The 13,048-nt window shown below is 38.2% G+C and overlaps 1 protein-coding gene across 1 annotated transcript in view; it reads right to left on the minus strand.

Annotated features, from left to right (window-relative positions):
• Nucleotides 1–987: 987 nt before the first annotated feature.
• Nucleotides 988–13,048, minus strand: part of KIAA2012 (KIAA2012 ortholog) — a 64,952-nt gene continuing 52,891 nt past the window's right edge. Inside the window, exons 17-25 of the mRNA XM_072419137.1 lie at nt 12,794–12,961; nt 10,956–11,052; nt 9,982–10,129; nt 7,365–7,503; nt 6,724–7,118; nt 5,931–6,130; nt 5,631–5,803; nt 3,267–3,486; nt 988–2,554 (exon numbers count right to left, since the gene is read on the minus strand). Of these exons, the coding sequence (XP_072275238.1) occupies nt 2,389–2,554; nt 3,267–3,486; nt 5,631–5,803; nt 5,931–6,130; nt 6,724–7,118; nt 7,365–7,503; nt 9,982–10,129; nt 10,956–11,052; nt 12,794–12,961 (1,706 nt within the window). The 3' untranslated portion in view covers nt 988–2,388. The remainder of the gene's footprint in view (nt 2,555–3,266; nt 3,487–5,630; nt 5,804–5,930; nt 6,131–6,723; nt 7,119–7,364; nt 7,504–9,981; nt 10,130–10,955; nt 11,053–12,793; nt 12,962–13,048) is intronic.

A 13,048-nucleotide genomic window follows, 5' to 3' on the forward strand; every position in this document is an offset into this window, starting at 1 on the left:
AAAAAGAAAGGTCTGGCAGTGGTACCTTTCACACAGCAGCAAAAGCTCTTAAGCCATAATACAGGAGGAGCAATAGCCCGCACAGTATCAATATACTGTGTGAGTGTATGTATACATACATACATATACACAGACACACAATATAAAGCTGTGCTCTATATCCCCTAATGTGACTTTATTATAAACTGTTTTAAATAGGTCAGCCTAAGGCTCTGCTTTCTACTTGGTAGTACTTCACAGTAAATGTGTGCTGCTGCTAGCTTTTTAACTTGCAGGGTTAGTGTTGTTGCAAGCAAAAGACCCTGTGGTTTCCTATAATATGGAACTCCCACCTTACCCAATATATCCAAAGACCATGGTTTTTATATTTCTGGCAAAGTATAAATTGTAAATTCTAACATATATTGATTTCTATTACATGTAAATTTTCTTTTTAGTATCATTTAAAAATCCTTTGGAATTTGTTAGGGAACTATTGCTATGACGCAAAATGTAATGTAAGGTTACCTTCCCGCTTGCTTTTTCCTCTCTATAGAACAAGTCCTATGAATACAAAACTAGTTCCTATTGTCATTGGAAACAATCATACAACTTTGTTAGCCTCTGTATACAGATTTAGTATTTGTCCTTTTCATTGTAGCCCTAACATAGCTGAGTTATAGAGAATCTGGTGAGTAAATGTGACAGTATCGTGTGGTTATACTGTGAAGGCATGGGCAGCAGAGCATTGAAAGGGAATGTAAATGGACCATATCTAGTGCTTAGATCTTGGTAGGTAGTGAACTATGGATGGAGTGTGGGCAAGGTTAGGTGGCAAGTGGAGGAAGAATAAGGCAATGTTTACACTGGCCACGAGGATGTGGTGTGTTTACTGCTTCCTAGTGTCCAGAAACCGCTGCCTCTATGGAATTGCTACATGTAGCTTCTCCCAGCGGCAGCTCTATAGAGAATGAATAGGGGTGGCAGTTCGCTTGATCCTGAAAAAAAAAAAGGTAAATTCTACTTTCATCTATCCTTTAATTTCCAATTTCCTATTCTAGTTAATGGTCCTGCCTTAGACTGGAAGTGAGTAGAAATGCCCCTAACAGGAACACAAAATAGAAAAAAACCTTATTACATCAGGTGTGGGTTAGTGCTTGTGTTAGCTTGGTATTGCTATCTATTCTCCCTTCGTGACATTTCTGTTTACTGTATATGCAAATATTGCTAATTGTAGACTTGCCTCTGCGTTTTCCCTCTACCAGCACTGATGGGTGTATACTCTCCCGCACTGCTACATTCCATCTTCAAGAGTTTTTTTAAGCCATTGGACATTCACTGATGGTGAAACTTCTGTGCGTGTGTACTGTAGTATACCGCCTGCTTTATTGGGATCATGTAATGTCACCAGAACAAATTGCTAGGAAGCTTAGGATCTAACTTTTAGCAATTTTTGCTTTTAGGGTCTGTAACTACTACAGCTGTGCAATGCTTTTTTTAAAACACATGTTCTTCTGTGCACATTGTTGTGTTTTGTTTTGAAAGCCCATTTATCAGAATAGACAACCCAACATATCATTACAAAGAGGTTCGGTTCGTGGTGTCCTTTTGAAAGCACAGCATGCAGCAATGCATACTATTTATTAATAATATTATTATTAAACAGGATTTATATAGTGCCAACATATTATGCAGCGCTGTACATTAAATAGGGACCAGTGCATTGTATTGCTACAGTGTGCTGGTAAGGTGAGTGGCAACCTAGTGTATCAACAAGTTGTGTGTTGTGACCTGGTATGTTAATGTATGCCTTTCTGCAACACATGAGTGGGAACAAACCCTGAAAATTTCACTTTAAATTATGTAATTAATTGCTATTAGGCCACCCGTTGGATTCAAGCACACCAAGAAATGGGATGGGGTTAGAGAAGATGAAAAGCTGGCAGATGTTGTATGAGAGAAGGGATAATATAAGTGGAGAATAAAAAAATCATTGTAGAAATGTGAAGCTTGACCCGAAGATGACTTGGACAAAAAAGGATGAATCCAGCAACTGTGTGTGTCTAGTTTTTAGATTATTCTAGACTTTTGGGTTCCACTGCTTGTTAACCATTGCCAGTTCTTATACAAGGATTGATTGTTCTTAGACAATGTATGGCATTTTCATCTAGTGTTTGGCTGACAATAAACCACACTTGTGGAATAAATAATTTTACTGGTATGTTCATGTAACAATTGTACAAATGTTTGAAAATGTGCATCTGAAACCAAACGTTAGAGCATACTAAGGTATTCCTTAAGCATTGATTTCTATTCAAATATTGATGTTAAGTTGTGAAATATATGTCCTGTTTACATTTATGTTCTTTTTATTTGCTAGTTTACATACTTGCATGAATTCAAAACTTTCTAAGTCGATTCTCCTTCCACAGGGAGGGGTATGCCAAGTAGTTCTAGGAACTCAAAGTAAGAGAACACCCAAGGTCTGGAGACACCCTGGGTCTGATCCATTCCAATGGACTCCTTCATCAGTCCTCTGTTAAACTGCAATTGTTGCTCCAAAGCTGCTGTTTGCCTGTGAGTTTAAGAGGAAAAAAAACAAATAAGTAAAGGAACACTGACATTTATAAATGTGTACACTGTGCATGCATAAAATGCCATTGTAAGCATTGGTATAATAGGAACAATCTAAAGATGCTTTTAACAAAACTGGTTTGAACAAACGTTTATGAAAATATGTAGCTGTTATGGAGACTGGAGCGGAAAAAATGTAAATGTTCATTCCTTGTAACATGACGGCCTGAACCGAACTTGAAATATTGGTTCATGCATATATTATTGGTTTGCTGTGTTTCCAGACCTCTAAAATAAAAAAATGATATCCCCTGCAATCGGACTTTAATTTGCACCAAAAACCATAATTTTAGGTACTTTTTTTAGTTTTAGGTAGAGCAGGCAGTGACTAGATCATGTGTTTTTATTGATTTTTTAATGATTAGGAAAACTTTCCATCAGTTTCTGTTCCACTGGACATATGAAGAACATCCAAAATAGGGGATGGACAGGGACAAACGGTCAACAGGAACTTTAACTCTTTCCTGTGTTGCAAATAAAAATAGTTTTATTCCTGTTTTTGTTATGGAGAGCTTTTTGATCACAGAAAGAAAATAAAAAAGAATCTCCTTAAAGGTTTACACGGAAATCATTGAAAACCAAATGGAATTCCTAACCTTGTAGCATCTGAAACACATATCAAAATGATTGCTGTGCTGAATTTTGCCTCCCACCTTGCTAATAGCTGAGCTTGTCTTTTAGCTTCTTCCATTAAAGCTTTGGCTTCTGCCTCTGCCATCAGCCTCCGACGTTCTGCCTCTTGCCTAGCTTGTTCCTCTCTTTCCTGTTTTCTTCTCTGATACTCTTCACGTTCATCTGCTGCCATTTCTAAAAGACGCATACGCTCTTCTGCTTCTAAACGTTCTTTTTCTTGTTGCCTCTGGCGTTCCAGTGCTGAAAACAAATTAGTTTGCTCAGGGTATAAGAGAGTATAAACTTCCCCCCCCCCCCTGCAAAAACTACATACAATGTAGTACAATAAGGCTAGGTACACATGGCTGATAATTTTCATCTGATCGCTTCAGAGCTAGTATCTGATAAGAATCTGACGTGTGTTCAGCGGCCATCTAATGTTGTTATGCATCAGTCCTGGCAGATCCACGTAATGCAAGAGAAGGAGAGAGAGCAAAGCACTCATTCTCCCCCCTTCCTCTCCATGGAGCAGAATGGTGCTCAATGTACAGCGCTCGTTCATTCATCTCTTGTGAAAGATCCTTTCCAATGACAAAAGTCTAACTTGTGTATGTTGCCTAACAGTTATGTGGCTAGAAGGCTGCTAAAGAGGTTCTTTGTTATCCATTGAGAGATAAAGGAAGTCTTTTAACTTTGGGTGATACTGCTGCATGCAAGAGGATTGGACAAAAAAAAACTGTAGGCTTCCCACTACCTTCATGCCTCTGTTTTTTTTGTTTTGCAAAGTGTTGAGAGATTGGATTTTGTTTCTTCATCAGTTTCTGCTGTATAAAAATGCTTTTTTTTTTCAAGTAAGATTTCTTAATTGCTGTAGGCAGCCATCATCACTCACCTAAAAGCATTCTATCAGTATTCCATTAAACTGGAGTTTCAGCAATAACTTTTGTATTTTTCACTTTTCAGGCCCCATTCTGGAAAAAAGGTAAACACACAGCACTGTGCAGACCAGTGCTGTTGGCTTTGCTTCTGTGCTTAACTTGTTATTTAAGACTCCGAGAAGGCCAGCCAGGCCACATACCCTGGGTCACATTGTCTTGGGTCACTTTAAATTACCTGATTCCTGCTGGTTTTCCCAGTGGAAGAGGTTAACACTTTGAAGGAGAACACTGGCTGTCTGACCCTAACTTGCTACCAGTTGTTTGGGGTTACCAGGGGCCATGTCTTGTACTCTGAGCTCATGCTGCCCAGTGATCAGATCCTAAATATTTGGTTCTAGGATGGACAGTCCTGCTGTATGGACTATGCCCGGCTTACATGACACCAATATTTCCAGGACTCATTGCAGCAGACAGAATTGTTGCCCTCCTTCTTGACTCTGTCGGAGGTGGACCCTTTTTCTAGCCTGTCGGAAATATTTTTTACAGTCGTGCTTGGTTCTATGGCCAAGAACACCCATTTATTCACCAACTCTGATTATTCAAGCCACACACATAGTTCAACAAATTCCCCTGCTGATTATCTGATCTGCCCATGACCTGGGTGACTTCTAAAGCTTTGGGTGTAATAACTAAAGAGGTAAGGACCCTTTCTTTGCACCCACTGATATATATTCCTGGAACAACATGATAAACCCTTTACAGTACACCCCCTAAATTGTAGATTCAGCAGTGTCCTGCAATAACAGGGTGGCTACCATTCCAGTAGACCATGTGTCTACTGACAACCATTTTTTTTAAACTCCTAATTTTGCAGATGGGTCCCCAGTACTCTATACTGGTTTTGAATTTGCTTTGTAAAACCACAGCTTGACACAGCTGGTCAAATTCACTCACAGACAGCCTTTGAGAGAATTTGACCAATCGGACATGGTTTTACAAAGCAAAATCAAAACCGGTATTGAAGGACCCATCAGCAAAATCCTCTCAGTATTTCTCAATTAACTCCCAAGTAAATATTCAATGGTGAGTACAATCTTTCTGTGTAAAAGCATTCCCACTAATCACATTGGAGATCTATTGATGGAACTTGTAGTTGTTATGCTACTTCTGATTTGTGTATGGCCAGGTATACCTGCACACAAAGCAAGAACCATATTTTCCTTAAAGCTATGTTTGTACACATTGTAACCTAACTGCCCCTATATTTGTATTTCTTGGCAGTTGGCAACATAGTGATTTCTCCTTACCTAAATTCCTAACTCACAACACCTTACTGCATTTTATTTAAATATAAGCAAACCCTAACTTCATAATGGCCATGATGGAATCTGTCATTAAACAGGTAATTCCACTCAGTATCTTCTCTATATTATAATACATTTTTAAGACTGAATTGAATGCAGCTACATGATCCTGTTCACATTATACATTTTGATAGTGTCAATATTTGGTGTATTTCCACATTACCAATTCTCTCCAGTTCTTCTTGCTGTTTCCTTTTCTGAATTTCCTGCAACTTTCGCCGATATTCCTCTTGCTGCAGCCGCGCTCTCTCTAGTGCTTGTTGCTCCAACTGCATCCTTCGAACCCTCTCCTGCTCCTGGCGCTGTCTCTCTTCTTCCTCCCTCTGCTTCCGCATTCTAATGGGGTAGAGTATACTCATTATAAGAAGTCATCTATATTACCTATAGAAAACCTATAATACTTCTAATATTTGTAACAATGACAGCAATGGAAAGCACTGATCAACTGTAAAGATATACTGACTGTATTTCCTCTTCCCTACGCCGCTGCTCTTCTTCCAGCTCTTCCCTCATCCTTTCCATTCTCTCCTGCTGTTCTTTCTCCAGCCGTAGCTGCTCCTCACGCTCTTTCCTCTTCCTCTCTACCTCAAGCCTTCTTCTTTCTGCTTTCTCTGACAGTTCTCGAACTCTGGTTGACTTTTGTCGGAAGGAGCTGCTGGTGGCCTGGTAAACAGACATGTAATGAACATTTTTTAATAGATCAAATATCTACATATCCAGTCCAAATACAATTACATTTTATATAGCAAATAAAAATGTACTATTGCAGATTAGAGACCCATTCAATCAATGCACATGTTACAATGAATTTGTATGTGTGTGTTGCCCAATCCTTCTGATTAAATGGGCAAAAGTATTTAAATTTGATAATAGTATCCATCATTACTTGCACTGCTGTGCATCAAACAAATGCCACATATGACTGACATGAGCAAAACATAAAGGTTGAATGGGACTTCTTAGAAACCCTAATTTGTGATATGTTAATTTGATGTGAAATTATTTGTGCTTTAGTTATTAATAGCTCCTAAAAGTTCTTTTAGTTCATTTTTTACTTCATGCAGTTATGCAGTGAGAACGTTGTCAGCCCTTACCAGTGAGCTCTATCTTTGAACTTGTTGTTCATAACCATTTACAAGATATATTAATAGTTCAATAGACAACATCTGTCAAGTCCTCACAACAAATCCTGGTATATATTTTGTACAACTATTCCTAGAAATAAGGTGGATGTCCTCAAATGTTTTGCAGATTACCTCTGATGTCTCGCTGAGAGCATATTCATCTTCATTGGTGGAATTTGTCACAACAAGGTTACTAGAAGTAGCTTTAGGAGCGGTCTGTTCTGAATCCTGGCCTGAAACTTGGCCTGAAACTTTATGTGCGGTCCCTGTGACAGAGTCAGAAGTTATTTGGCATTCCCCTGCAGACATCGGAGTCAGATCTTTGGTTTCTGTTGGAGATGGGCTCCTGTTCAGGTGTTCAGATACTATATAGGAGTCTTCGCTTTCCTTTTCAGAGTCATTTTCTTCCCCTGTCGGCATCTCATGAACCTTTTCCTGAGTCTCTTGGATGGTTTGCTGTCTTTGCACTTTCCCTGTGGATTTTGGATAGTGTATTTTGCTTTCAACTTTCTTATCTTTGGGCTGCCCTGTAAAATGCAAAATACAATACAAACTGTGACTGGAATTAGGGATAAAGAGACAGACTGATGTGTGTGTATAAATATCTATACTTATTGTTCTAGAGTTAGCTAAGTTTAGCTGAGAATTTCTCTCTTAGACAGTTGTCTTTGGAAAAGGTATCCCCAGTGGAAAAATATCACTTTACCTTTCATCCTGCAGACAAGTTTAAAATTTTGATTACATGTTTTCCAAAAAATTGTGAACTAACTTACCCACAACAAATGCAGCTTTGCCTTCTGTAGCAGATCCCTGATTTGACTTCCTGGGAGCTTTGACTTGATTTTTCTCTGGTTTTTGAGCCTTCTCCACTTTGCTTTTCTTCTTGACCTTTTCCTTTACTACTTCTTTTTTCTATAACAGATACAACAGTGATCATGTGAAAGAAAGAAACACTTCAATAACAAAACTATATTGATGTGTAGGTCTACACTTTGTTTGCATTAATATTATATATTATTATTTTATATTAGTCACATGTTTACACATTTACTACAAATTAACTTTCCCCAACTCAGATCAAGGAACAGCAATGTGAAATATGTTTTTCAAAGTAGCTAATCATCCACATGGCTTGGATTTAATTTGCCCCCTTCTGGATTGTCCCTACCTAGGGGACTTTATCCACATCTATTGACTAGCTTCTGTGACTCACCTTTTTACACCCTAGGCATTTCCATGGTACAATAAAATTTCATGCTTCATCATAATCAAGGCATCCAAGATCCCTACAGTCATTACTTGTTACCCATTCCAACTTCCCCTGAAGAAGCCATACAGAGAAACACGTATGGAACTGAGGCAAATTGTGTCTGATTGTTCATAGATGGACTATGTTCTTGTCAGTTAAGGATCAAATATTGCTTTGATGCCCTAGCTGAACCTTTTCTAACAAAATATTAGACTGATTACCTTTAAGCTTGTACCAATTTACTTTACCTGAATAAGCAAATATTCCTTTATATGCAAAAAAAAAACTTCCTTCCCTTTGGTTTTAGCCACACTCACTCTAGATTTGATTTTGAAACTAATCTCCATTTTCTATATATAAGAATCAATGTGTTGGCATAAACCTTTTGAAGTCCTAAAAGGGAGGTCTCCCTAACTCCTGGATCTCCTGCTAAATCAGTGCCTTGCCTATTTTTTCCAACAGGCATACAAACAGCAATAAAAACCTAAAAATAGATATATATGTTGTTTTGTGCCGTCCCTAAATTTGACATGAGAGGACAAATATTTGGAAGGTGTTCTGTTGTCGATGCATTATGAATGATGAGAGCCAAAGAGATGCCCTTTGGGGGCAGACCATGATCGCTGTCCTCACTGGGCATCATTAAACACTGAAGACTGAGGACATCTTGTGGCAAAAAAAGGGCATGCTAGGGACAGCTCCAGACTGCACAAAAGTAGTTTAGGCTACTTTAATAAAACAAACATTGCATGCCATTGGACTCATGCATGGCATAGTATTCATTGATCCTATCTGATCCTGTTATCTCTTGAGGCACAGATCTAGAACAAGTATGAATGATGAGGGCTTAGCTTTTTTTTTAAACTGCTATGGCTGCTTCTGTTCATGGTTAATGACTTACTATGTAGTGGATACATGACAGTCCTATTAAGGCTAAAAGGATACACCAATAGAAGAAAAAATCTAAATCATGATAAGGATACTGTTGTGCCTAGCATGATAGATGAGTAAATATACTGTAGAGGCTGAGAGAAGAAAGACAGGCTTTACAGGCAGCATTTATATTGATATAAAAACTTAACTTTATTTCATAATTGTATTGTTTCCCTAAGACTAAACAAGGTTTTACTAGGCTAGGTATCTATTAACACAGTGATACTCTTTTTTTAGTATATTCATGGGTTACATCGCATGTCAAGAGTCTGCTTTATAAGACCAGCAGGGTCTCTGTACCCGACATGCTTCGCCCACTTAGGGCTTCCTCAGGGGATTAGGAGACTTGTTGTCTGTTGACGATTGAACCTTATAAGGCATAGTAAGTAATTTCAGCATGAGATATGTAAAGTCCTATTTATGGAGAAGCTGACTTGATAAACTTGTATTGTTATGCACTAGCCAAACCGATTCCGCTAGTAAATACACTTCTTGGGAAGGGGTGGGGAAATAAAATGTTTTTAGAAGTTTATGATTGCATGGAATTGAGTCTTTCTGTCCTCATAAATGTTGATAGATTTAGTTCATTGTCTCTTGGGGGGTTGTGTTAATCTTTTACTCAGTAAGTATTCGGGCAGTTATACGATTTTTCAGTATTAACTTACATAGGTTCTTATATAGTTGTGACTATAACAGATTGAAGTTATCCCTGAGGATGTTCTTCTTCAAGAGGACTAGTTAGACTTGATTAACCATGCTTTTTAAATTTGCATTGGGGTATAATGGTGTCGCGTGCCCCAGCAGCTGTTCCTTTCTGGACCATGTCTCCCAATCCCCTGAGAACGCCCTAAGTGGCCAAAAGTGGGGCGTTGTAACAGAGACCCTGCTGATCTTATAAAACAGACTCTTGACATGCGATGTAACACATGAATATACTAGTATCACTGTGTTAGTAGATACCTAGCTCAGTAGAACTTTGTTTTGTCTTGGGGAAACAATATAATTATGAAATAAAGTTAAGTTTTTATATCAATAAATCGCTGCCTATAAAAGCCTGTCTTTCTTCCCTCTGCCTCTAAATTATATTTACATGACAGTCCTAGTTTTTACTCGGTTTTAGGTTGGGTTTATAACCAAATTTTCGGTGCTGTATGAAAACCTAGAGGGCAATACCTGTTATATTTGTGCAACACTGTTAGTTTACTTACTGTAGTGTTGGTAATTTCCTGTAAGAGTGCCATTTCCTCATCTTCAGTCATTTCTTGCTTCCCTGGTGGACTCCTCTGTTCCATCTGTAAATCAGGGGCAGACTGCTTCTCTTTGTTCCTATTTGCTTCTCTTTGTACATTTTTGTTGCTAAGAAGAAATTGTGTTATTATGAAGAATAATAAATCTCAACAATATTAAAAACTAGTCACCAACACAAACGGTTATATTTTGCAGTTGTCTTTGCTTTGAGACTGCAGACCAGAGTGTAAGAAATACAATACTCATATGTTACCTTTTATTGTTGTAGTAACACAAATCATGTTTCCGTTAACCTAGAAACAGGGGCAGCTGAAGGTTTATTTGTTCCTGTTCTGGGGGCCCAGTGGGCCTATATATTCATATTAAACATCATATCCATCATCATCATCACTTTGAGCAACTGTCTGACTTTCCTCTTGTATTCTGTTCAAGATGGAACTGAATAGATGCATAGCAAGGTTTCTAAATGCAGTTGGAGTTACTGCAATTGATCAAAATTACATCCGAGATATGGGATGTAAAGTACAAAAACTACTTACATGACCTGGCCTAAATTTATGGGTATTTCCTTTGCAGTGCCCCATATGACCTTTTTACATATGATAATGGGACAGAGCCTGCAAGGGAATAGTGGCCACCACATATTGTAGGCTGAAGTGCAATGGTGGTAATACTAGCAGCTATAAATATTGTAAGAACTAGAGAATACTTCTAAAATATCACTTCTACATTACTGCAGAATAATGTTTACTTGCAACCTCCTACAGACGTTAGTTTTGAATTGATGACTAATCATGGTTATGTGGCAAAATACCACACCACACTCCAATACCACACCACAATACCACCACACTCCAAACATAAAATAAAAATAAAGTTATAAAATATAATAAAAAAATCATATGCATGACAAGTATTGATAACTGACACTCACATTTCAGGGGTTTTCTTGCTTTTCCGGCTTTCCTTAGGAGATTCATTTTTCACAATATCAGCATCCTTTGTTATTGTGTTTGCTTGTTTTCCTGTACCTGTATTACAAATTAGAATTTTTAGCCTAAAAAAACAAAAAAAACAAAACAATAATCCAGAGAACAACCCTTCTTTAAAGCTGAACTCCAGGCAGAGGAGTTTTGTGTTGCTTTATGTGACTTTTAACAACTTTTTGTCATCTCATCTAACAGTATGTGTGCATAGACTAATATAGGCTCCTTATTGTTCCCCCTCTTAGATGGGATAGCAAGATAAATAGTATGGGTCACATTAAATTTAACTGTAAAACAGTCAATACATTTATTTTTACATAAACTATTTTAATATCTGCCCCTGCCATCTAATGCTCAGTAGCACTTTCACTGCTTATACATGATTACAGAAAAGAGTGCTGACCTAATCACAAGATTTTGTTATAAGAGTTTTGCCCAAGTTGTACATTTTGACTGCAATAGGCAAAAATGCAGTCACTGTCCTGCCTATGCTGTCCAGAAAGGCCCACAGCAATTAGGAACAGGGCCTTCATGACAGGGGTGTAAGGGGCTGCCCAGCGAAAAGAGCAAGGGGGGGCAGATGTTAGAGAGGAAGGAGGGAGAGAGGAGAATTTGAAAGATGCGTTGGGAGGAGAAGATGGGGATAGGAAGGTGATGTAAAGGGGGGTGGAGATAAGATACAGATAAAAGGGGGCTGTGTCGGAAGTCGTCACAGTTTTTACAAGAAGAAAATTCCCACCCTCCCTCCCTAAGATTGGTGATTAGTGGGAAGTTGGGGTCGGGGGGAAGGTAGGTGACCGGTGGTAATTCGGTGGTGAAGGGGCATCCGGGGTGGTGGAGTGCCCCTTTAAGAAGGTTGAGGTGGGCCCCTGAGGCAAGGTGGGCCTAGGGGCCTTAACGTTGGTTATGGTGGGTTGCAAATATTACAACTGGGCGGGCTTTGCCTTTCAAGACCTGCAGCCTGGAAAAGGAGGATAGGCCAAAGTTTAAAAGGGGAGGTTAACATTTAAATGTTGGGGGTTAATAAAAGGCATTAAAGTGTAAGATTTGGAGTTATTTATATAGTTATTTATAGTTATTCATGTTTTGTTAAGGGTAATGTTAATATTAATGTTTTGTATGTTATTTATGTTATTTATGGTAATTAATGTTATTTATGGTAGTTATATATTTATGGTTATTTATGCAAATTTATGTTAATTAGTTTTGTTTACAAATAAAATGCCTGCTTGCCAGTCAATTTTAAGTCCAAGAAGGAGTGTGGTGTTTTATGTAAGAAGGGGTAGGAGGGGGTGGTTGGCAACCGGAGTATTGGGGGTAATTAAGAAAGGGGGGTGAGGGTTAAAAGTAAGTTGGTTAATGGTGGGTGGACATATGGGGGGGAGATGGAGTGGAGCAAGGGCACCGGATCCGCACTACCCTGGTCAAGATAACAAAATTGGTTAATCACAAGTATATTTTTTTGCAAGGTAAAACCTTGTATTTTTATTTTAACTCTGTATCAGTTTGCTGGAGTTCAGATTTATGTTGAGATAGAAGTTGTTATCTTTAATTATGCTTCCAATCATATTTCATTGTCTCCAATATGTTAACTTGTTGAAGATAATTAAAAGCAAGTCCAGTTATGTTTTACAAATATGTCATCTTTCACAGCAAGAAGCAGTGTAATAAAAAGCATTTAAACCTGAAACCATAAAAAAGTTTTACATGTACGCACGAATAAGGTATACTAATGTGAGTCTGGTTCAAGCAAATGGTTATGTACAACTGAAAAAGTTTTGAAAACCTTTAATGGTTGGATCTTGCTTATTGCTGTGTTCATCTTCAACAGTAGAGGGAGCTGCAGCTTTAGAGTTTGGAATATTCTCTGGATTCTTTCGTGTACTCTCTCCAGATGGTGGTTTCCCATTGGTTGTCTGTACCTCCTCCAGGTTGGGACTGGTCTTTGTTGTATCTAAATAAATAAGTAAGAGTTATCAACATTGTGTGTATAAAGTAGATATGCTTACTGGAACAGGCTATATGAGCCCATGTACAAATA

The sequence above is a fragment of the Pyxicephalus adspersus genome, chromosome 7, assembly GCF_032062135.1.
Source record: "Pyxicephalus adspersus chromosome 7, UCB_Pads_2.0, whole genome shotgun sequence".
In the NCBI taxonomy this organism is placed as follows: Eukaryota; Metazoa; Chordata; class Amphibia; order Anura; family Pyxicephalidae; genus Pyxicephalus; species Pyxicephalus adspersus.